General features: G+C 40.5%; 2 protein-coding genes across 2 annotated transcripts in view; one reads left to right on the top strand and one right to left on the bottom strand.

Annotated features, from left to right (window-relative positions):
- Positions 1-12,736, top strand: part of POC5 (POC5 centriolar protein) — a gene marked incomplete at its 5' end in the record, with an annotated part of 32,072 nt that extends 19,336 nt beyond the window's left edge. The window contains 4 exon segments of the mRNA XM_079702780.1: positions 1,669-1,824; positions 5,166-5,444; positions 9,853-10,029; positions 12,304-12,736. Of these exon segments, the coding sequence (XP_079558906.1) occupies positions 1,669-1,824; positions 5,166-5,444; positions 9,853-10,029; positions 12,304-12,447 (756 nt within the window). The 3' untranslated portion in view covers positions 12,448-12,736.
- Positions 12,737-16,227: 3,491 nt separating this feature from the next.
- The window catches only part of ANKDD1B (ankyrin repeat and death domain containing 1B), a gene marked incomplete at both ends in the record, with an annotated part of 52,663 nt that continues 47,034 nt past the window's right edge, over positions 16,228-21,856 (bottom strand). The window contains 4 exon segments of the mRNA XM_079701603.1: positions 16,228-16,289; positions 17,246-17,482; positions 17,583-17,607; positions 17,936-18,080. Coding sequence (XP_079557729.1) covers positions 16,228-16,289; positions 17,246-17,482; positions 17,583-17,607; positions 17,936-18,080 — 469 coding nt within the window.

A 21,856-nucleotide genomic window follows, 5' to 3' on the forward strand; every position in this document is an offset into this window, starting at 1 on the left:
TCCATCTGCCAATGCAGGGGACATGGGTTCAAGCCCTGGTCTGGGAAGATCCCACGTGCTGTGTAGCAACTAGGCCCGTGAGCCACAACTACTGAGCCTGTGCATCTGGAGCCTGTGCTCCGCAACAAGAGAGGCCGCGATAGTGAGAGGCCCGTGCAATGCGATGATGAAAAGTGGTCCCCGCTTGCCGCAACTAGAGAAAGCCCTCGCACAGAAACGAAGACCCAACACAGCCAAAAATAAATAAATTAATTAATTAATTTTAAAAAAAAAAGAAAATAAAACCATACTAAAGAATGCAGTAGGCCTCTTGAAATCAAATATTAAGAGGAAAAAATTTTTTTTCATCATTATAACACTAAATCTTTTTTTTTTTTTTTTGTGGAACACGGGCCTCTCACTGTTGTGGCCTCTACCGTTGCGGAGCACAGGCTCCGGACGCACAGGCTCAGCGGCCATGGCTCACGGGCCCAGCCGCTCCGCGGCACGTGGGATCTTCCCAGACCGGGGCACGAACCCGTGTCCCCTGCATCGGCAGGCGGACTCTCAACCACTGCGCCACCAGGGAAGCCCTATAACACTAAATCTTAATGTTAAAGTTTTATTATGCAAATAATTTTCTGGAATTGAAAATGACATGCAAAAAATGCAGTCCCTTTATTTTTTTTTATTTTTGGCTGCATTGGGTCTTCATTGTTGCGCTGGGCTTTCTCTAGTTGCGGAGAGCGGGGGCTATTCTTCGTTGCAGTGTGCAGGCTTCTCATTGCGGTGGCTTCTCTTGTTGCAGAGCACAGGCTCTAGGCACAAGGGCTTCAGTAGTTGTGGCGCACGGGCTTAGTTGCTCTGCAGCATGTGGGATCTTCCCGGACCAGGGCTCGAACCCATGCCCCTCGCATCGGCAGGTGGATTCTTAACCACTGCACCACCAGGGAAGTCCCATGCAGTCCCTTTAGATTTGGTCTGTGGGAGAGTGTTGTACCTAATGGCACTTTGCACTTTAAATTCTATAGATAACATCTAGTTAAAAAAAGAAACAAGGGGCCTCCCTGGTGGCGCAGTGGTTGAGAGTCCGCCTGCCGATGCAGGGGACACAGGTTCATGCCCCGCTCTGGGAGCATCCCACATGCCGCGGAGCGGCTGGGCCCGTGAGCCATGGCCGCTGAGCCTGCGCGTCCAGAGCCTGTGCTCCGCAATGGGAGAGGCCACAACAGTGAGAGGCCCGCATACAGCAAAAAAAAAAAAAAAAAAAAAAGAAACAAAACTGTTACTGTTGCAGGCATTTTGTTCTTTTCTGAAGGGGTGAGGGCTGTTTGGGGCTCTTAATATATTTTGTTTAGTATCCTACATAAAAATTTTATGGTGAGAAATAACATCATTTTGTATAATTAGAACATATCAGTCAGGATTGGGACTGGTGTAAAATTCCCTTTGTTTAAACCCTGACTTTATGGTTAGGAATGAAAATGGTTTATTGATGGAGACAATAGAGGTTAGATGCATCTTTTAAAATAAATTGAGACACAGCAGAAGAGGTATGTGGTAGAGTGATTTTAGTATTTCACACAAAAATAAATTCACAGTATAAGTATCTTTTTTTTTTTAAACAATAGATATTCTTCCTTGTGTCTCAATTTTTTTCTCTTCTTTTTAAAATTTTCCTGATTTTAGTTATCTGGAGCTTTGGAAAATGCAAAAGCTGAGATCCAGAGGATGCAGCATGAAAAAGAGCACTTTGAAGATTCCATGAAGAAAGCTTTCATGAGGGGTGTGTGTGCATTAAATCTTGAAGCCATGACTATATTTCAAAACAGAGCTGATACAGGTTAGTGTTTTAAGATTCTCTGCCTACTTTCAAAAAGGATTTGAGGAGATTTCAATGATTGGTGTGGTCTGCAGTACTAATTTTCTGCAGTACCTATGTCTCATCCAGGCACTGCTATTTTTAATATCATGGTGTTATATTCAGTTTTAAATCTGCCATGAAAATTCTCTCAGTCATGGTTACTTACAGTATCTTATATCTGATCAAGTAAACTGTTAACTCAAGTATTTAGGTTCAATGTTATAATAATGCTTTGAATGTATAACATTATTTTAAGGCTCTTTTAACTATAATGGTAATGCCTTTAAGTATAAAATTTCATTTCTGTTTATTTCTAAGTAGCCAAATTCCTTAGACTGTTTTCATTATTAAATATTTCTTGTCTATTCATGGTTTCCCATTTTTTAAAAATTGCTTGCCTTCCAGTGCAAGAGAGTCCTCAACTAAAACTCATTTTCAACAAATATACATATAGGCCTATCTATAGAAGTTGAGTAAGATAATTCTATGTCAAGAAAGGTCCATGTATTGGCTAGGATCTGAGTAGTGGCTTTTGTCATCCACATGGCTTAGAACAGCTTTGTCACCAATTTACAAGGAGGCCTATTTTCCTCACTGGGTTTTAGTTTTCTTCTCTGAACAAAGAAGATAATATAAATCTTCCTTACCTGCTTCATAGAGGGTTCTTGTGAGAATGCAGTGAAATATAATTGAAAGCACTTTAAAAGACAAAAAATACTTTAACATGTAAGAGGATACTCATGATATAATTATTGCAGTCTTAAGTCAGCCTCCAAAGTTTCATGTACACATTGAACATTTTTGCAGTATTTCCTCATATTAAATCCTGTTTGAAACTCAATTTATTGAGACAATTTCATTTTGTACCATCATTAATATGATTTCAGTCCTGTGAATAACTTGTCTGTGCTTGTTATGCCCTCATTTTAAAGCATCAACAAACAGTTTTTATTTCAACTGTGCACGCTATAGATGGTAGTGAGTTAAGGCAAATCGTTTTCTTTCTGAAGCAGTCATGGTGTGTGGCCCACATGCAAGTTAGAAACTTAGAATCATAGAATCTTGAAGCTGAATGGTTTATCTTGCTAATACCCAAATGAGTACTTGATTTCTCTAGTAAATCGTCTTTTAATTGAGTATTAATGCTAAAAAAAAACTTACCATCCCCAATGATTGGATAGTCTGCTTTCGGTTGTAATTGTTAGCAAGTTGTATATATTAAATTGAAGAATTTGGGCTTCCCTGGTGGCGCAGTGGTTGAGAGTCTGCCTGCCGATGCAGGGGACACGGGTTCATGCCCCGGTCCGGGAAGATCCCACATGCCACGGAGCGGCTGGGCCCGTGAGCCATGGCCGCTGAGCCTGCGCATCCGGAGCCTGTGCTGCACAACGGGAGAGGCCACAACAGTGAGAGGCCCGTGTACCGCAAAAAAAAAAAAAAAAAAAAAATGAAGAATTTAATTATCTACTTGTAACAGATACTGGGTTTCACAAGTACAGTGAGAAATTATAATCATTAAAACTTGCTACATTCAATTGCAAGAAATCTATTCGAATTTACTTAGGACAGAGTGTTTTACCACCTTAATAAATTTACCATCTTAAATTTTAAATTCCAATACAGCTATGTCTCTTACAGGCAAATATCCATAACAGGACTTGGAGAAAATGTATTCTGATAATTATACAACATGATTTATTTTGCTCCTGTTGCTTTTAAGTCTACTGTCATCTGCAGCTAATGCCAGGTTCTGGGATCCCAGCTGTTTTCAGTGGCCTTGTGCTTTGCTTTGTTTTGTTTTGTTTAATTTTGGCCGTGCCGTGTGGCATGTGGGATCTTAGTTCCCTGACCAGGGATCGAACCTGCACCCCCTGCATTGGAAGCACGGAGTCTTAACCACTGGACTGCCAGGGAAGTCCCCTTGTGCTTTGTTTACCATAACAATGGCGAATAAAGATAAATAGGACTAGTAAGACACGTGTTAGCAGTACACACTAGTGTTGATGGAGCTACCAAAGGCAAAAGTTCAGTGTAATGTAATGCTGGACTTGCTCTGGATATTTGTCTTGTGGCATTTTAATAACAGCTATTAAAATAAATTTTAAAAAATTCTCACAAGAGGGACTTCCCTGGTGGCGAGTGGTTAAGAATCCACCTGCCAATGCAGGGGACACGGGTTCAAGCCCTGGTCTGGGAAGATCCCACATGCTGCAGGGCAGCTAAGCCTGTGTGCCACAACTACTGAGCCTGCGCTCTAGAGCCTGCAAACCACAACTACTGAGCCCGCATGCCACAACTACTGAAGCCCGTGCACCTAGAGCCCATGCTCTGCAACAAGAGAAGCCACCGCAATGAGAACCCTGCGCACCACAATGAAGAGCAGCCCCTGCTCACCACAACTAGAGAAAGCCTGTGCACAGCAACGAAGACCCAAGGCAGCCAAAAATAAATTTAAAAAAAAAATGTATTAAAAAAAAAATTCTCACAAGAAAAAAAAATTACTTCTGGCCCCCTTAAAGCAATTTTTTTTCTTTCTTTTTTTTTTTTTTTTTTGCGGTACACGGGCCTCTCACTGTTGTGGCCTCTCCCGTTGCGGAGCACAGGCTCCGGACGCACAGGCTCAGCGGCCATGGCTCACAGGCCCAGCCGCTCCGCGGCATGTGGGATCTTCCCAGACCGGGGCACGAACCCATGTCCCCCGCATCGGCAGGCAGACTCTCAACCACTGCGCCACCAGGGAAGCCCCAAATAATGCTCTTAATTCATGACATATAAGAACTCATTTCTTTTACAGTATCAAAAGTAAAGATTTTAGTGTTACTTATTGATTTATTATTTGCTGAAAAAATCAAGAATTAAAAATACATTGGTTTCGTTAGGCTAAGAGCAATAGATGGTAAATGAAGAGGGTATGGTGATATCAGAAAACTATTCTAAAGATCTAAATACCAGGCCATTTATCAGGATAGTTGTATTAAATAATGCAAAGAACATAAATCTTTTGGCACAATGTGACCATATTATTATAGTGGTTGTAAGGTCCCAGCTGAGTACATAATTTATTTTTTTACATAAGAGCAAATCATTCATTAGCTTTCACATGTTGAAGGAACTGGTCTGAAGTCTTTAGTGGTTAATGCTGACATTAACCAGTTAACACTGACAAACTGCATTAACCGAACAGTGTTAACCTATCCAGTATATGACACATTTCTACATTTCTGTTGGACCACATTTTAGAGATTATGTATTTTCATTGTTGGGAAGATAAAAGTAAACTTGGAAGAGTGTTAATGGAATTAATTTGTGATTTATACGGACAGACCTCACAAATAATAAAAGGGAAGAGTATGGTCCTGGTGTTCAAGGAAAAGAACATTCTTCTCATTCGGATCCTTCCGCTCCTCCGGTGCCCTCAGCCGTTGCAGTGCCGCCATCCCCGCCGGCGGCAGCCCTGGGAGCCACCTGCACTGCTGCCTTTCCCTCTGCTGCTCCCATCACTCCTGCCGGGGCTGCTTCCACTTCCTCTGTTCACCTTCCTGTTTCTGCTTCTTATGGCGCTGCCTCGACAGCTACAGCTTCCGCTACACAGGAAGAAATGGTCAGTACAGTTAACTCAGGGGCCTATGTTGGGAAAAGGGTTCCAAACTTGTTTGTATATTGGATATTTTGAACTCAGAACATATTTTCCCATGGAGAAAAGAGCCTATATGGTCTTTAGGCCAATCCACAGGAAATATTTAATACACAAAGTAGCTAAAACATGAATTTGTAATGAAAATAATACCTGAAAATTCTATTACAGTAGTGATAATTAAACAAAAATGAAGAACTTATTAATTTTAAAGGAAATTAGTGGGTATTTTCAAGGGCTTAGGAGGCTAATGGCTTTTTTATATATTCTTATCTAACTACAGCTTCCCTTTTCCTGGATGCAGACATATTAACACTACTCTGTAGTGACTCCATCTTGATTAGGTTTTAAGTTTTCATTTATAATTGGAGTGAAGATAGGAATTGTTTTTCCTAAAGTCACTAGCTGCTAATAGAGGAGTCCATAGAGGGGGAAGAGTACTGAATGAGGATGGCGTATTTGTGGGAGAATTTACCTGAAGTTAAATTAATCAAGCTATTAATATGCACATTGTGGTTCTGACTTCTCGGCCTCCTGTTGTTAAACCTGTATTCTTCAGTGTCTCTCAAGTGAAGGGCACAGGGATACAGGCCAAGCTTATCAGACTCACCTCTGCACGGCTTTGTTTTTTTAAAAAAAACCCTATGCCCTTCTTCCCTACTCTGGCTTGGATCTGGCACAAAGGCATGTACAGTTCTATAAAGGTGCTAGGACGATTCAGATTTGCTTGTCTCCCTCTCCTCCCTGACCCTGACCACTTACATGAGAGGAAGGAAGATGGCAGAGTAGGTTTTAGGTCTTAATTAAGATTTACAGGGACTTCCCTGGAGGTCCAGTGGTTAAGAATCCGCCTTCCAATGCAGGGGACGTGGGTTCGATCCCTGGTCAGGGAACTAAGATACCACATGCCATGGGGCAATTAAGCCCGCGCGCACAACTGCTGAGCCCACACGCCTCAACTAGAGAGAAGCCTACGTGCCTCAATGAAGATCCCGTGTGCCACAACTAAGACCCAACGCAGCCAAAAAAAAAAAAAAAAAAGTTACACAGGCCATTAGAAGGTGCTGTAGAGCTAGGCAGCTCTCTGCAGCTAAGGGACGCATTGAGTCAGCCAGACAATTGGTCATCTGAAGTACTCCAGCCTTTTGCTTTTCTTTTTTTTTTTTTAATTTATTTTTGTCTGCGTTGGGTCTTTGTTGCTGCGCGCGGGCTTTCTCTAGTTGTGGTGAGCAGGGGCTACTCTTCACTGCAGTGCGCGGGCTTCTCATTGCGGTGGCTTCTCTTGTTGCGGAGCATGGGCTCTAGGCGCACGGGCTTCAGTAGTTGTGGCACGTGGGCTCAGTAGTTGTGGCGCACGGGCTTAGTTGCTCCACGGCATGTGGGATCTTCCCGGAGCAGGGCTCGAACCCGTGTCCCTTGCATTGGCAGGCGGTTTCTTAACCACTGCACCACCAGCAAAGTCCCTTGAATTTCTGCCTTTTGGAAGCTACTAACTTTGGGGGAAAATATGTTGAGATCTGCTATTTTGCATTTCTTAAATATGACTTAAGAGAAATTTGAATGTGTGGGGGAGTTTTGATTTAGAAATAAGACACTAAAATTCAACCCTGACATGTGTTCAAGCTGTGTTTATTTTTCATGATTACACATTTTGAAGTGTGATCCTATACTGATGATCTCATTTAAATAAACACAGTGAGTATTTATTTAAATTTCTGGTTTGTCATTCATGTCGCATATCCAGATAACACATAGAGCTAGATTTTTCAAAATTCCCTTCTTAAAATATGACTACACCATTTGTACATCTGGGTTTATATCTGAATCTGAATATGCATAACGAGAACCAAGTGAATGAGTGTACTTACCACCCTTTTTATTTTTTGAACAATTTGGTCACCTGAGATAATTTTGAAGTCTTTGAAACCTGAAAAACACAATATTATATAGACAGTGCTTCTTCTTCCCCCGCCCCTCCAGCTACATCCTGCTCCTTCAAAACAGACACCCATTCAGTTTCATTCACATAAGTACAGCATTTAGGGTTAGAGAGAAAGGAGAATCACAAGTAAATCAATCTGTAAGTGCCATGCTAGTTTTCTTCCTTTCTTATTTAATTAAAATACTCAGATTTACCTCAAATATGTCTTCTTGTTTTTAAAAAGAACCATACTGACAAAAGCAAAAACAAATACATTACTTGGCTTACTTACCTTATATGAAACCATTATTGTTGGGAACAGGAAAAGAAGAGAGATTTGTGATCCAGGCCTGGCTATCTTTCTCTTCATTTGAATCACAGAGGCTTCCTATGAGCATTCAAAACTTTTTCTAGTCTTCTTTAGTAATTTCCAGTAGCTAAAAGGAGGTATGTGTAGAAAGTAAACTTCAGAGAATCAGGAGACAAATAACTGGAGAAGGGAGGATTACCATTCTAGTGAAAGAATATTTTCATCTGTAAAATTATTTCCTTTCTGCAGACATCATCAGTATGTTAAATAAAATATCAGAATTTCATGGTAGAAAATATTTTCAAAAAACATGTGCTCGCTTCGGCAGCACGTTTACTGAAAAATATATATATTAGGCAGTTATACAAGCAAATGTACTATTGCAGTTCACAAAGTGGAACAATAGATGGCACTTTACTTTTTCTAACTCCATTTGAAGTAATCGAGGGTTTTTTTTTTTTTTTTTGCGGTACGCGGGCCTCTCACTGCCGTGGCCTCTCCCGTTGCGGACGCGCAGGCTCAGCGGGCATGGCTCACGGGCTCAGCCACTCCGCAGCATGTGGGATCTTCCCGGACCGGGGCACGAACCCGTCTCCCCTGCATCGGCAGGCGGACTCTCAACAACTGCGCCACCAGGGAAGCCCAATCGAGGGGTTTTAATTGGATTTTTAAGCTATTCAGTAAAGTTTCTCTTCTAACTTTGCTCTTCATCTGAACAGAAAGTGAAAGGCTAGCATTAGTCAGTTGGTCCTGCTCTCCCTGTTTCATACATGAGGAAATTGAGGCTTAGGGAGAGTAACTTGCCGGTGGACACAATTACTAATGCAATTGTAATTCAGACTTTGACAATCTGGCTTCAGAGCCCTGTACTCTCAACCAATAATCTGCATTGTTTCCATGTCAGATATTAAGATACAAATATTGGGGTTTTTTAAATATGTCATTTCCCTTTTTCTTATTCCTTTTGATTTTTGCCCCGCTAATGTAATTAGTTGATCATGAAAAAAAAAAATGAGTATATGTATGTATATTACTCCTGACATAAATGTAATCTTTCTGGTGTATTGTCCAGCAGTAAGCAACAAAAACTGTAAAACCTGACATTACTTTTTGATATGATCATCTCGCTTTTGGCAATACATTCTACAAATAACTCTCAAAGGAAAAGGAAAATCCAGGAATTCCTTGGTGGTCCAGTGGTTAGGGCTCTGCGCTTTCACTGCTGAGGGCCTGGGTTCCACCCCTGGTCAGGGAACTAAGATCCCACAAGCCGCATGGTACAGCCAAAAAAAAAAAAAAGAAAAATGCTTTTTTTTTTTTTTAATTACAAAAGTTTGCTATATATAATAAGAAAAGAACTGGAACAGTTAAACTGCAGTTTGTTGATATAAAAACCTGTCATTAAAAATGATAGCTGGTCTCATGTATAAAATAAATAAGAACATGCTGTATAAAAATAAATTTCAAAAAAAATGATAGCTGGTCTCTATTCATGAAAAAAAGTATATTAACAATGCCATAAGAAGAAGGGGAGCACACAAAAGCATATGAGTAATGATGATTTATATCCATAAGGGTCAGAAGTTCATATAACAGATTAGTGGTTCAAGAATTAGGGATTGTTTGGGAAGGGAGATGGGTATGACTCTAAAGAAAGGACAGCACGAGGGAGAGCTTTGTGGTGATGGAATAGTTCTGTATCTTGATTGCAGTGATAGTTACAGGAATCTACACATGGATAAAGTGACATAGATCTATACCCAGGCATCATTCCAACATCAGCTTCCTGGTTTTGACATTGTAATTATACTGTAATTATATAAGATGTAATCATTGCAGGAAACTGGGTGAAGAATACACAGGACCTCTCTATGCTCTCTTTGCAACTTGCTATGAATCTATAATTATTTCAGAATAAAATCCTATAAAATAGTTGGTATACCAAGGTTAAAGGGGTGTTTGGGGTGCTTGGTTTTATGTTTTGCTTTTTGCCTTATTGTTTAAAAAATTTTCCCCATGTTACAGTTGGTTGCATATACAATTATTTTAAGTGCCTGTGTATTTTCTTTATAAGTTATAGAAGCAAAAGTACCATAAATTTTGCCATGGATTTTCTACCAACTGAATTTTTTTTTGTTTTTTAGTACGGGCCCAGGGTTGTGACATCAGCACAACAGAAAGCTGGAAGAACAATCACAGCCCGGATCACAGGGAGATATGATTTTGCTTCAAAAAATAGAATCAGTAGCAGTTTAGCTATAATGGGAGTTTCTCCTCCCATGAGCTCCGTCGTTGTGGAAAAACATCATCCGGTCACAGTGGTGAGTCTGCATTTGATAACTTCTTGTCAAAAAATCTTTTTCCTGAGAGTTGATAGACTAATAAACACTTAAATGACATGTTGAGGAGAAGATCAAAACCCATGAGGACTGGTACTTGTTCTGCCTTTACTATTACAGTCTTTATATACTTAGAATTATCACACCTGCTTTAAATCTACCTTTCCTATTTTAGGAAATTAATTTCAGGAACATTGTTTCTTCTCAATAGTATGAAAATTATCAAATACAATTAATCCAGTGTATTGATAGCCAAAAGGGTAAAGTATATAAATGATTTCTCATTAATTAAAAAAAAGACAAAAACTGTTTACTCATTAAGTGCTGTCCATGTAGCAGATTTTTTACTCTAAGAAACACCTACTTTATGGTTTTTAAGTTTTCCTCCTTTTTTTATTATTTGAAGTCTTCTGCGTCTTTGAAGTTTTCTGAAGTCTTCAAATATAATTGTCAACGTATTTCTAATTTGGAAAAAAATCAGGTTGCAATAAATTCATGTGATATAAAGGAAAGTACGTGGAATTTAAGCAAAAAAAAAAAAAGAAAACCTGAGTTAGTGCCTCAGTTTCGCTACTTACTGCCTTTGTGATCGTATACAAATCAAGTAAATATTTGAGCCTCCATTTTTTCACGTGTAAAACGGGAGCAATAAGAGTACTTAGCTCCTAGAGTTATTGTCAGGATTCAGGATTAAATAAGATAACATGAAAATTAAATGAGTTGTATAAAGGCACTTTGTAAAGCCATAAGCAAATTTAACTTAATAAAAGTTACTAGAGAAGGATACATGGGATATCTCTGTGTTATTTCTTACAATCGCATATGAATCAACAATTATCTCAAAAAGTTTAATTTCTAAAACTTACAAGAACACATCCCTAAAGAGAAACAAGGGTTGATTTTACAGAAGAATGTCCTCTATATAAATTCTGTTAAGCAACATTCCTGTCTGCTTAATATGTCAAAAAAATAAAAGGAATGATTTTAAATCCTTTTCTTTCTGAACACTAGATTGTTACTAGATGATTAAGTCAAAAGAAGCTGGATTGATTGTTTAAATTTAGCTTCAGGTAAAGCGTGACCACAGTGAAGTGGCAGACTGAGATGGAGGTACCAAGTCCAAACTGAACACATCGAGGGTAGAGGATCATCTTAGCCTTCATAGGTTGGACAGCCTCTGAAAGTCCTTAGATGACTTCTCTCCGTATTTTTGAAAATGTGAGATTAGGTATCAAAGATGAGAAGAAATGAACTCATTTCTATTTTTATCAGCACATATGATGTTTATAAAGGGATAGGGGGAGAGAGACTGTCCATTCATAAGGTGAGGAAGATATAAAGACAGCCCATGTGTTTATTTTTAATTCAGACAACCTGTTTTTTTGTACTGATTGGAATGATATTTTACAGAAGAAAAACCAAGGAACTAAAGACTTACAACCCCTGTTTCTGATATTTCTCTCTCAAACTGCCCTTTGTTTATTTAGTATGTTCAATTACTCTTCAGTAATTGGGCACAAATTCAATAGCCATAAACTGCTTCCATTATTACCTACTTTGGATTGTGTAACAGGCACAGTGGCAGTCCTCTGTACTATTTTTATTTTTCATTTTATCCCAGGATCCTAAGAACTAGAACTACTAGAAACAGTTATTACTAATAAACCATTCATCAGATTTCTGACACTTGAGCTCCATCTGTTGGATAATTGCTTGCTCCTAGTGCTACTTCATCCTGTGCCACGTTTTGTAGATCATGATGCCAGCGGTACCATGAATCTGTTTCTACAGGTTCTCTTGCCCATCATCCCTAAGGAGAAATAGCTCTTTTTTCAGGGTCAGATTAGGTGGTTAGCAACTAAAATTTCATCTTAGTTGCAAGAATCTCTCCCATTTGTAATGGTTATCCAGTTATTTACATACAAAGAAACATTTATATAAAATAAGAAAAGAGATTATTTCTCCAAAGAGAAAATCTTATTAAGCAGAATCTGACATGAGGATCTTTGTTTCAAGAGATTTCATTCATTTTTTTAAGCAAAAGCTGTATCATAGAGCTTTTGAAATACACAGTGAATGTTTTGATATAATATATATAATTTTACTTCAAGTATTTTAAAGATGACTTTTCTAAGTGGAAGACCCTAATAGCAATCTACATGTACTAATGTTTGTTGGGTTAAGTTATAGATAATGAAATGATATTTAGTATGTATAATTTTATGGAATTGTTGAAGCATATTTTTGCCTTTTCAGCAAACCATTCCGCAAGCTACTGCAGCAAAATATCCCCGGACCATTCACCCTGAAAGTAGTACCTCAGCTTCCAGATCTCTCGGAACCAGATCAACTCACACCCAGTCTCTCACAAGCATTCAGTCCATAAAAGTGGTTGACTAAAATGAATACGTTCCTATTGAGGTCGTTTAATTCTTCTGGCTTTAATAAGAATTAGAAATCTTTAGTTTTTAAAATTTCATATTCTTAGAACATCATGGATACATCATGTTCATTTCCTCAAAATTACAAGAGACTTTTTCAAGTTGTACCATCCTTTGTAACTATATGTAGGATTATTTTAATGTGATTTTTTATTTAAGCTATTAAGTAAAACTTTTTTAAATTAAAAAAGAAACTAGCTTAATTTTTTAATACGTTCAACCTGTGACCAATTATATCATCAAAGTAATATAAATCCTGTTTTTGCAGTGTTATTTCCAAAAGGCTAAATCATTTGCAACGTTACCAAGTAAACTTTGAGAACTTTACTAAAAAAATTATTTAAACTAATAAAACTAAGGTATTTTTATTTGAAAATTAAAAAATAAAAGCCCAGAGTAATATCTTATCACAAAGTTTTTTTGTGACTTTAATATATTAGTCCTCATTTTTCTAGGGCTTTAACAATTAAAAATAGGGGGGAATAGCAATACCTGTGAATAATTTTTAATGTTAAAAGGGAAGAAATATTTTACTAGCACAATAACAGAGTTACAGAAACATCAAAAAGAAATTTCCTATTAGGACTTCCCTGGCGGTCCAGTGGTTAAGACTTCTTCCAATGCAGGGGGTGTGGGTTTGATCCCTGGTCGAGGAGCTAAGATCCCACATGCCTCGTAGCCAAAAAACCAAAACAGAAAACAGAAGCAATATTGTAAAAAATTCAATAAAGACCTTAAAAATGGTCCACATCAAAAAAAATCTTTAAAAATAAAAAAAGAAATTTCCTGTTAGAATGATCCTATTTCAAATGTTCTTTCTTACCTTTTTGAAACTCTGTAGCATTGAACCTTTTTTTGCTCTGAAAATCCAAACGTTGTCCTGTGATGGTACAGCCCTGGACAATTCAGCAAACCTTCCAGGCCTGGGAGAGACTTTTCAATGCCTGGCCGATAGGAAGAAACCATCTGGGCAAGATTTAGGAGAACAAGACCAGGATTCTAATGCTTTTATTGCTGGCTGACTGGGTTATCTAGGGCCAGACACTTAAATTAATCTCAGGGTCCTCATCTGTGAAATAATGAGATCTACCTACCCTACCTATTTCTCAAAGTATTTATGGCTCACATAAAAATGAGTGGATTCTGAGGAACTTGTAAACAGCCTCAGTTTCCATATCTTTAACAGAAGTGGATGGTTTCAGCCTCTTTCAGTCTGAACATGACCTAGCCCTGTGCTCTAACTTTACTATTGGAAATAGTTTTTCTTTTTGCCTCATTTTGTAATAGGACATGAGAGAATAAATGTGAGACTGGCAAACATCCCATTTTCTAAAGGACACACCAAGGCTTTTTTGAACTATAAAAGTATCTGGCTGTGTCTTAAAGAGTATTAGATCCTTCTTATGCAGCGCTTTTGGGTTGTGGCCAGCTACCACTGGTGGCAAACAGCTCCTCTGGGGTTTCAATAAGCACAAATCGACAGCACCTCATCTCCTGCTGCCTGTACCATGGGCATGCTCCTCCCCAGAGCTTCCTTGTCCACTCAGAGAGTCGAGATACCGGCAGGCTCCACTCATATGCAGCCTGGAATTTACATCCCACTGGGGTAAACAGATCAAGTCTTACTTTCTCCCCATATGAACTGTCCTGAGATGCACTAGTCCATTCCTGAGGTCAAATAATCAGTTGTTCCTGATACCAAGTGTTGGCCAATTTGGTAAATCACGCTGGCCGTGGCTCTCCCTCCTTCCCCATCTCGCTTCCTTTTTCCTTCACTCCTGCTTCCTTGGATCTACACTCCTGAAAAAAAAGCAGTTGCTCATAAACTTTGGTCTTGGGCTCTGCTTTTTAAGGAACTTACATGACAACAGGGAATGGTTTTCAGTAAGCGGCTTCCCTGGTGGCGCAGTGGTTAAGAGTCCACCTGCCAATGCAGGGGACACGGGTTCGAGCCCTGGTGCGGGAAGATCCCACATGCCACAGAGCAACTAAGCCCCTGTGCCACAACTACTGAGCCTGCACTCTAGAGCCCACGAGCCACAACTACTGAGCCTGGGCTCTAGAAGCCACCACAATGAGAGGCCCGCACACAACAACGAAGAAAACAGCCCCCGCTCGCCGCAACTAGAGAGAGCCCGTGCGCAGCAATGAAGACCCAATGCAGCCAAAAATAAATAAATAAAATACATTTAAATCACAGATCAATAGGTTTTTTTTAAAAAAAAGAATAGGGCTTCCTTGGTGGCGCAGCGGTAGAGAGTCTGCCTGCCGATGCAGGGGACACGGGTTCATGCCCCGGTCCAGGAAGATCCCACATGCCGTGGAGCAGCTGGGCCCGTGAGCCATGGCCGCTGAGCCTGCGCGTCCGGAGCCTGTGCTCCGCAATGGGAGAGGCCACAACAGTGAGAGGCCCACGTACCGCAAAAAAAAAAAAAAAAAAGAATATTGTAAGCATCTTTTAAAGTTTTATCTAAACTCTAGAAATTGTATATTGTCTACTGCACCAAGTAATATAGTTAGCCTAATTCAACTTAAATTCAACAATTAAAACACTTAAACAGTAAGAGTATGTATTCATATTTGTTTATTATTGCATAAAGAGGTTACCCAGATTTTGAAGCAAGGTCAGTGGAAACTGGCCATACTGAAGAACAGGTGGGGACAATGCTTTTCACTAAATACCTTTCTAAAAACTTTTTATAATCATGTGAACATATTACCTGTTTTAAAATTAAGCTTACCATTTACAATCAGCATGAGATGAAGATGTAGAACTATAAATTCATGATATAATAAATGGACTGAAATTGCTCGTGATTTTATTTCTGGGCTTATAGACTTAGAGTCAGAATTTGATAATGGAGAGCCTTAAATTATAATGAACAGGTGCACATAAGCTGATAGAAATTGATACTTGATTTCACATTTCAGAACTTTCTCAGATTACAAAAATAATGTGTGGTTAATATTTTAAAAAATATTGGAAAGTACCACAAGTACAAAGATAATGAAAATCACCTGTAATTACATCACCAAGAGATTAAAAAACATTGGTGCATACACCTCTGATCTTTTCTTAAGTGATATATTACACATAGGTGTTATTTAAAGCCAACAGTATCTGAATTTCCAAAGCAAGTTTCTCTTATGAAATAGAAATAATGGTTAATGATTTCAGTACTATGGATATGAGGTTAGGCATTTCATAGGCATTCTCCCTTCATCATCACCTCAATATTATAGAAGAGATAGACCTCTTTCCCCCATCCTATAGAGAAGGAAACTAAAGATCTGAGAACTTGAATGTTAGCATGCCCAAAGACTCACAGCTAATAAACGGCAAAACCACGATTCAAAACCGTGTCTGTCTATTCTAAAACCCTGGGTTTTTTCATTTACCATAATTTTCCCACCATCATAATTTTTTAAAACATGATATACAAAATCCTAGGTTATTCTATCACTAGATATGTTATCACATATTATGTTGCATCAAATGACAGAAATGGGAAAATCATATACAACTTGCCTTAAGCAAAACCAAAAAAATTGACTTTTCAGTGGTTGGAAAGTGTAATACCATTTTTTCATCTGTTAAGAGAATCCTGTCACTGCCATCTTCACAGTTGAAAGGAAAATCATTACTACTGTTGGAAGAACTTTATGCCGTTTGAAGAACTGAATTTAAGAGGACTGAATACTGAATGGAAAATCATTTAAATACAATTTCTTTAGGCATTTATGAAACTGCACATTCCTTGGGCCTTGAGTCAGTTTCACTTTTAAATTGACGAATCTTTTCTGGAAAAAATGAAATAACATGATTAACAGCTAACATTTATTAAGCACTTGGCTACATGTCAGGCACTATTAATCCCACAAGAGCCCTTTGACACAGACACTTTTCTAGTTAAAAACTGAGAATGCCGGCAGAGTGAGTTCTGTAAAGAATTTGCTCAAAATCACAGCCCATTATTTGTTGGAGTTCAGCTCTAAGCTCACAGTCTCGCTCCAGAGTACATGCCCTCACCCACTGCAGTGGGCTGCCTCTCAGTCTTCCCTGAGAGTTCTTGTGGACACTCTTTCATAGAAGTGAATAAGTTCAAAATGGAACAAACCCAGAGCTAGGAGGATAATGTCATGGAAGGTAGGCATAATCCATGCACACTATTCCTCGTACCTACCACTGCTTGAAACAATATCGGATCCGTGATGTGATGTGCATTTATGTTCTCGGTTTCAGGTAAAACTGCACCAGCGAAAATAATGGTGATAAGTTTTCAAAGCATCTTCCCTGACAGTATATGGTCTTTGGCAGAGTGATTTTTAGCAGTAATCCCAGCTGGCAAAATAATTGCCTGTCTGCTCTTTTCTCTCGGCGTAGAAGTAACTTTTTCAGACATACTAACTCGCAGAGTTCCCAAGAGGAACAGGCATGTTGAGCAAGACAACTCTTAGTTGTAGAGCAGTGTCCTGTAAGATGGCTCAGCACTCCTGCTGCCCTCCTCCCACCCACACCCCTCCCACCCATGCACACACACAAAAGTACTCCTGCACTTTTCAAATGCCCAGCAGGGGAATGACACTGAGAACCACCAGGCTAACAACGGGACCAGCGCTGATTAAGTCACCAGAGGAGAAGCTGCATGTTCTGACACCAAGCTGGGACTGCTGTGTCTCAGGGAAGTACTTGTGCCGACCGTCCCCTACCATTTTAAGAGAGCGGGTGTTCCTATCTGTTGGAAACTGTAACTCACCAGCTAGTTCTAAGAAGCCCGCGCACACCAGCTCTTCGTACAGGTGCTTGACCGGCGTGGCCTGTGTCACCAGGGCCCCGTGCAGCCAGATGAGCAGAGCCCCGAGGCCGTGTTCACGGAAGCTCTCCTCCCCCGTGGCAAGCATGAAGGGCAGACGCTGACACCTCCTTACTGTGAACTCAGTTCTAACGCAGGTTCCATATGACTGTGGTTGCATGTTCATTCCTCCTCTGGCAGCTGTGAGATAAGAAGCCCAGTGGATGAAAGCCCTTCCAGTCGCCTCACTGGTACTTCTAGGGGGACCAGAGTTTGGAGTCTCTCAGCACTTGCAACGCACCTGCTGTGCTTAACACAGACGAAAGCTGAGGATGAGAGAGGAGAGGGACAATCTTAAAGAGATGTGGAGCTTTTCTTGAACGTTCAGGTGGCACTGCTAGAGGCTAGCACTTCTCAAACTTAAGGTGCGCAATTCACCTGAGGGTCTTGTTAGAGTGAAGATGCTGGCTCAGTTAGTCTGGGGTGAGGATCTGCAGGTGAGTGAGCTCCCAGGTCCTGCTGCTGCTGCCGCCCGTGAACCACACCCTAAGCAGCCAGCATGCACCCACCTGCCGGTCCAGCTTCCAGGAAACTCCTCTGGTAGAAGTCTGCAACCCCAGGCCAGGCCAGGGCTCTTCACTGGGCAGATCTCACTAGACGCCTAACCCCTGAGAGGTGTTCGGGGAAGTGCTGGGATACGGAGATGGGAACCGTGGTCACTCGCGGCTGGAGGTCACAGTTACAAACCCGTGGCAGGTTCCTAGCGCTGCCAGACGCTGAGATGAGGAGGGCCTGAGCCCTGGGGAGGAAATCCGCTGCACAGACTGTTAGAGGGTCAGGCGTTTCAGGGAGAACAAACTATATGCATGAAGAATGTACTCCTAGGGACTTCCCTGGTGGTCCAGTGGTTGAGACTCTGCGCTCCCAGTGCAGGGGGCCTAGGTTCGATCCCTGGTCAGGGAACTAGATCCCACAAGCTGCAACTAAAGAGCCCACATGCCAGAACTAAATAGCCTGCACTCGGCCACAGAGATCCCGCATGCAGCAACAAAGACCTGGTGCAGCCAAATAAATTAAAAAAAAAAAAAAAGTACTCCTAGGTGAATCCAGGTGAATCCAGTTCCCTTCTTAAATCTTGCCGCTGCCAGACTAATTTTTCTTAAATACCATCATCAACATGTCATTCCTTTGCTCAAAAGCCCACCAACTCCATTGTGCCAGTAGCATAACCCAGGGTTACAATGTAATTGGATTGTGAATGTTACTATTTTCATGCCAACTAGATTATCAGTTCCATCAAACATGCACCATGGCTTACAGAGCTGATGTATGCTTCCCCTGGCACAGCTAAACACACTCTAGGCACTCCGTAATGTGTAAATGAAACATATCAAAACTCCCCTTATCCTGATGGCAAGTACTCTGAAAGCACACTACATTTCCAAATCAATTTTTTAGGTCAAGAGAAATTTCCAGAAGGCAACTCCATTTTCCTAAAGACTTCACAGAACACTACGTGCCTAATTAGCAACAAGGAGAAATCTTAACAGTACAAAAGAAATATTTTTAGAAACTGTAGTCAATATTCAACATTTTCAATGCGTTATCTTCCATTTTTCCATGTGAAAATGTATCCTTAGAATTAGCACTAAAAGTGTCATAATTTACTTGTGTGTGGTATAAGTAGCGTGTGCCCATGGGCTGTGGTTCTGCTATCCCCAATCCCCAGCAATCAATCATGCGATCACCCCCTGAGCATGGGACTCGTTCACATCTCATGACAGCCATGTAAGGACAGTGCTCTGAATAAAAAGTTTTGCCAAGAAAAGTCTTTGCTTCTTTGTTTTTAAAGCTAATTAGTTGATAATGCAAACAAGCTTTCTGTATTTCCTAGGTTTGGGTCAAATCATAAAAAAGCAAAGCTAAGGACTGCGACCTCACTAATTCTGACAGCTGGAGTCTGGCTGAAATGATTCCATGGCTTGGAATCCTCTAACCAAGAGAGCCACGGGGGCTTCCCTGGTGGCGCAGTGGTTGAGAGTCCGCCTGCCGATGCAGGGGACACGGGTTCGTGCCCCTGTCCAGGAAGATCCCACATGCCGCGGAGCGGCTGGGCCCGTGAGCCATGGCCGCTCAGCCTGCGTGTCTGGAGCCTGTGCTCCGCAACGGGAGAGGCCACAACAGTGAGAGGCCCGCGTACCGCAAAAAAAAAAAAAAAAAAAGATGGTGGTCCTCATTTGTTTTCCAAATGACCCATGAAAAATCTGCTCAGGGATCCTGAAGATAATTTAAATGAATGGTCAGAAGTAACCTCAGAAGAAGTTCCAGCCTCAGAAACCCATGTTTCTATGCTTAGAGATCCAGAAACTTATCCTGATAATTCTCTCACATGGCTGAGTATTTGTGAAATGCAACTGCCACCAATTCAAATGATTTGTCTGCTAGTCCCAGAACTGAGACCCAGGTGAGCCTGAAAATTAGAGCTGAAAGTAATCAGCGTCCAATCAAAAGAGACAGTAATGAAATTAGGAAGAACTGCATTTTGCAGGCATTTAGCAAGCCTCTAATTGTATGCTATCCAAATTCTGGCTTGTAAAGCCATCTGAATCACCATAATTAGCCTATTTTGGGAAGGCAGCATTCTGGGAGCCAGAGGTTTCAAGCTCACAGGAAAACCTTCGCAGGGAGTATAGCTGGAGTAGAAATCCAAATACTTGTGCTGTGGGTGGCCCCTCAAGGGTGGGTGGCCCTCGGAGAGCTTTGTGACACCACAGGCTGAGAAGACAGGGAAAGTCAACTTTATACCAAAACTTGGCTCCTTTTTTTCCATCCAGAGCAGACCTTAATTCAGTCTTAGAAACAGTCACTTATCTTTGGTAAAAATTGTGGGAACAGGCAGAAAAGATAGTTTTTATTCATTAATTACATATGTCCTGGGTGCCAGACGCGATGAGAAAAGAGGGAGAAGGAGAAAGGAAATCTGGGAAATCAGACTGTGAGGCCCAGGGAACTGTGGCTTTTGTTCTGAAAACAGAATCAAGCTGTAGCACAGATGTGTTCACTGGAATATCCAGTCCACTTGCAATGGGGGCCCAACATAAGTTCCCTGCCCAATGCTTTAGATTCTCTACTCACCAGACTGCCCTGGAGGTGTTAAGTGTTATTGACAAAGTAGAATAAAAGAAAGCACGGGAAGCTATTAACATTTAGCTACAAATGCTAAATGTTAATACTAAGGCTAAATGTTAACAGAAGTTAATGAGCCACTACTGGTGGAATTCCACCTAAGTGATGGAAATATGGGTGATTGTGTTTTCCTCCCCTATGCTTTTCTATGTTTTCCAAATTGTATTACTTTAATGATCAGAAAAAGAAAACTGATGGAGACAAGTAAAATAACATATCACTACTTCAGATCCCACAAACATGCAATGTGTGATTCTGAAATAGACTAGGGAGCACGCAGGCTTGCACTGGGAAATGAGGGATGCACTGAGCTGACGACTAGTGAGGGCGAAGACCAGGAAGGAAAAACTGCACCTTCTGGAAGTGCTGGGCAGCCAAGCAGCCAGTAGCCTTGGCTTTGAAGCTCAGCTCTGCCTCTTACAATGGCCCCGATGGCATCAAATCTTCTCTTATAAACTGGGATAATTTCGTCTGCCTCACCAAGGAGATGGGAGGATTAAGCTAAGATGTGAGTGAGTACCTAGCCAGGGGGGCCACACAGTGTCTTCTTCTACACCTTTCAGTAAAGCTGGAACCCCAACCCTGCCATGGCTGAGCCTGCGGAACTGCATCACGTGAAAGAAACAAAGCTGTCTGTCTTTAAAAACACACCTACACAATTGCCTAAGGGTGCAAGCAACCCAAATGTCTATCCATGGATGATCAGATAAACAAAATGTGGCATGTACATACAAGGGAATAGTATTCAGCCTTAAAAAGGAAGAAAATTCTAACACATGCTGCAACTTGGTTGAGCCTTGAGGACACAGTCCCAAAAGGGAAAATACTGTACCATTCCACCCAGATGAGGTACCCAGAGTAGTCAAATTCATAGAGACAGGAAGTGGAATGGGGCTGAGGGAGGAGGAAATGAATGTTGTTGTTCATAGAGTTTCAGTTTTGCAAGATGAATGAGTTCTGGAGATGGGTTGTATAACAAAGTGAATATTCTTAACACTACAGAAATGGACATTTAAAAATGGTTACGGGAATTCCCTGGCAGTCCAGTGGTTAGGGCTCCGAGCTTTCACTGCCAAGGGTGCGGGTTCAATCCCTGGTTGGGGAACTAAGATCCCGCAAGCCACGCAGCACAGCCAAAAAAGAAAAAAAGTAGGAAATGAATAAATAAAGAAAAAAAATGGTCAAGATGGTACATTTTATATTGTGTGTATTTTACAATTAAAAATTTTTTAATAAATTTAAAAAACAAGTTTAGACACATATAAATTTATTTATTGCAGTTCTATTTATAATAGCAAAAGCTTAAGGACAACTTATATGCCCATCAGTTGAGAACTAAACAAATTATGATATATCCACACCACAGTCTATTATGTCACTGTATAAAAT

This window comes from Hyperoodon ampullatus, assembly GCF_949752795.1.
Source record: "Hyperoodon ampullatus genome assembly, chromosome: 4".
NCBI lineage: Eukaryota > Metazoa > Chordata > Mammalia > Artiodactyla > Ziphiidae > Hyperoodon > Hyperoodon ampullatus.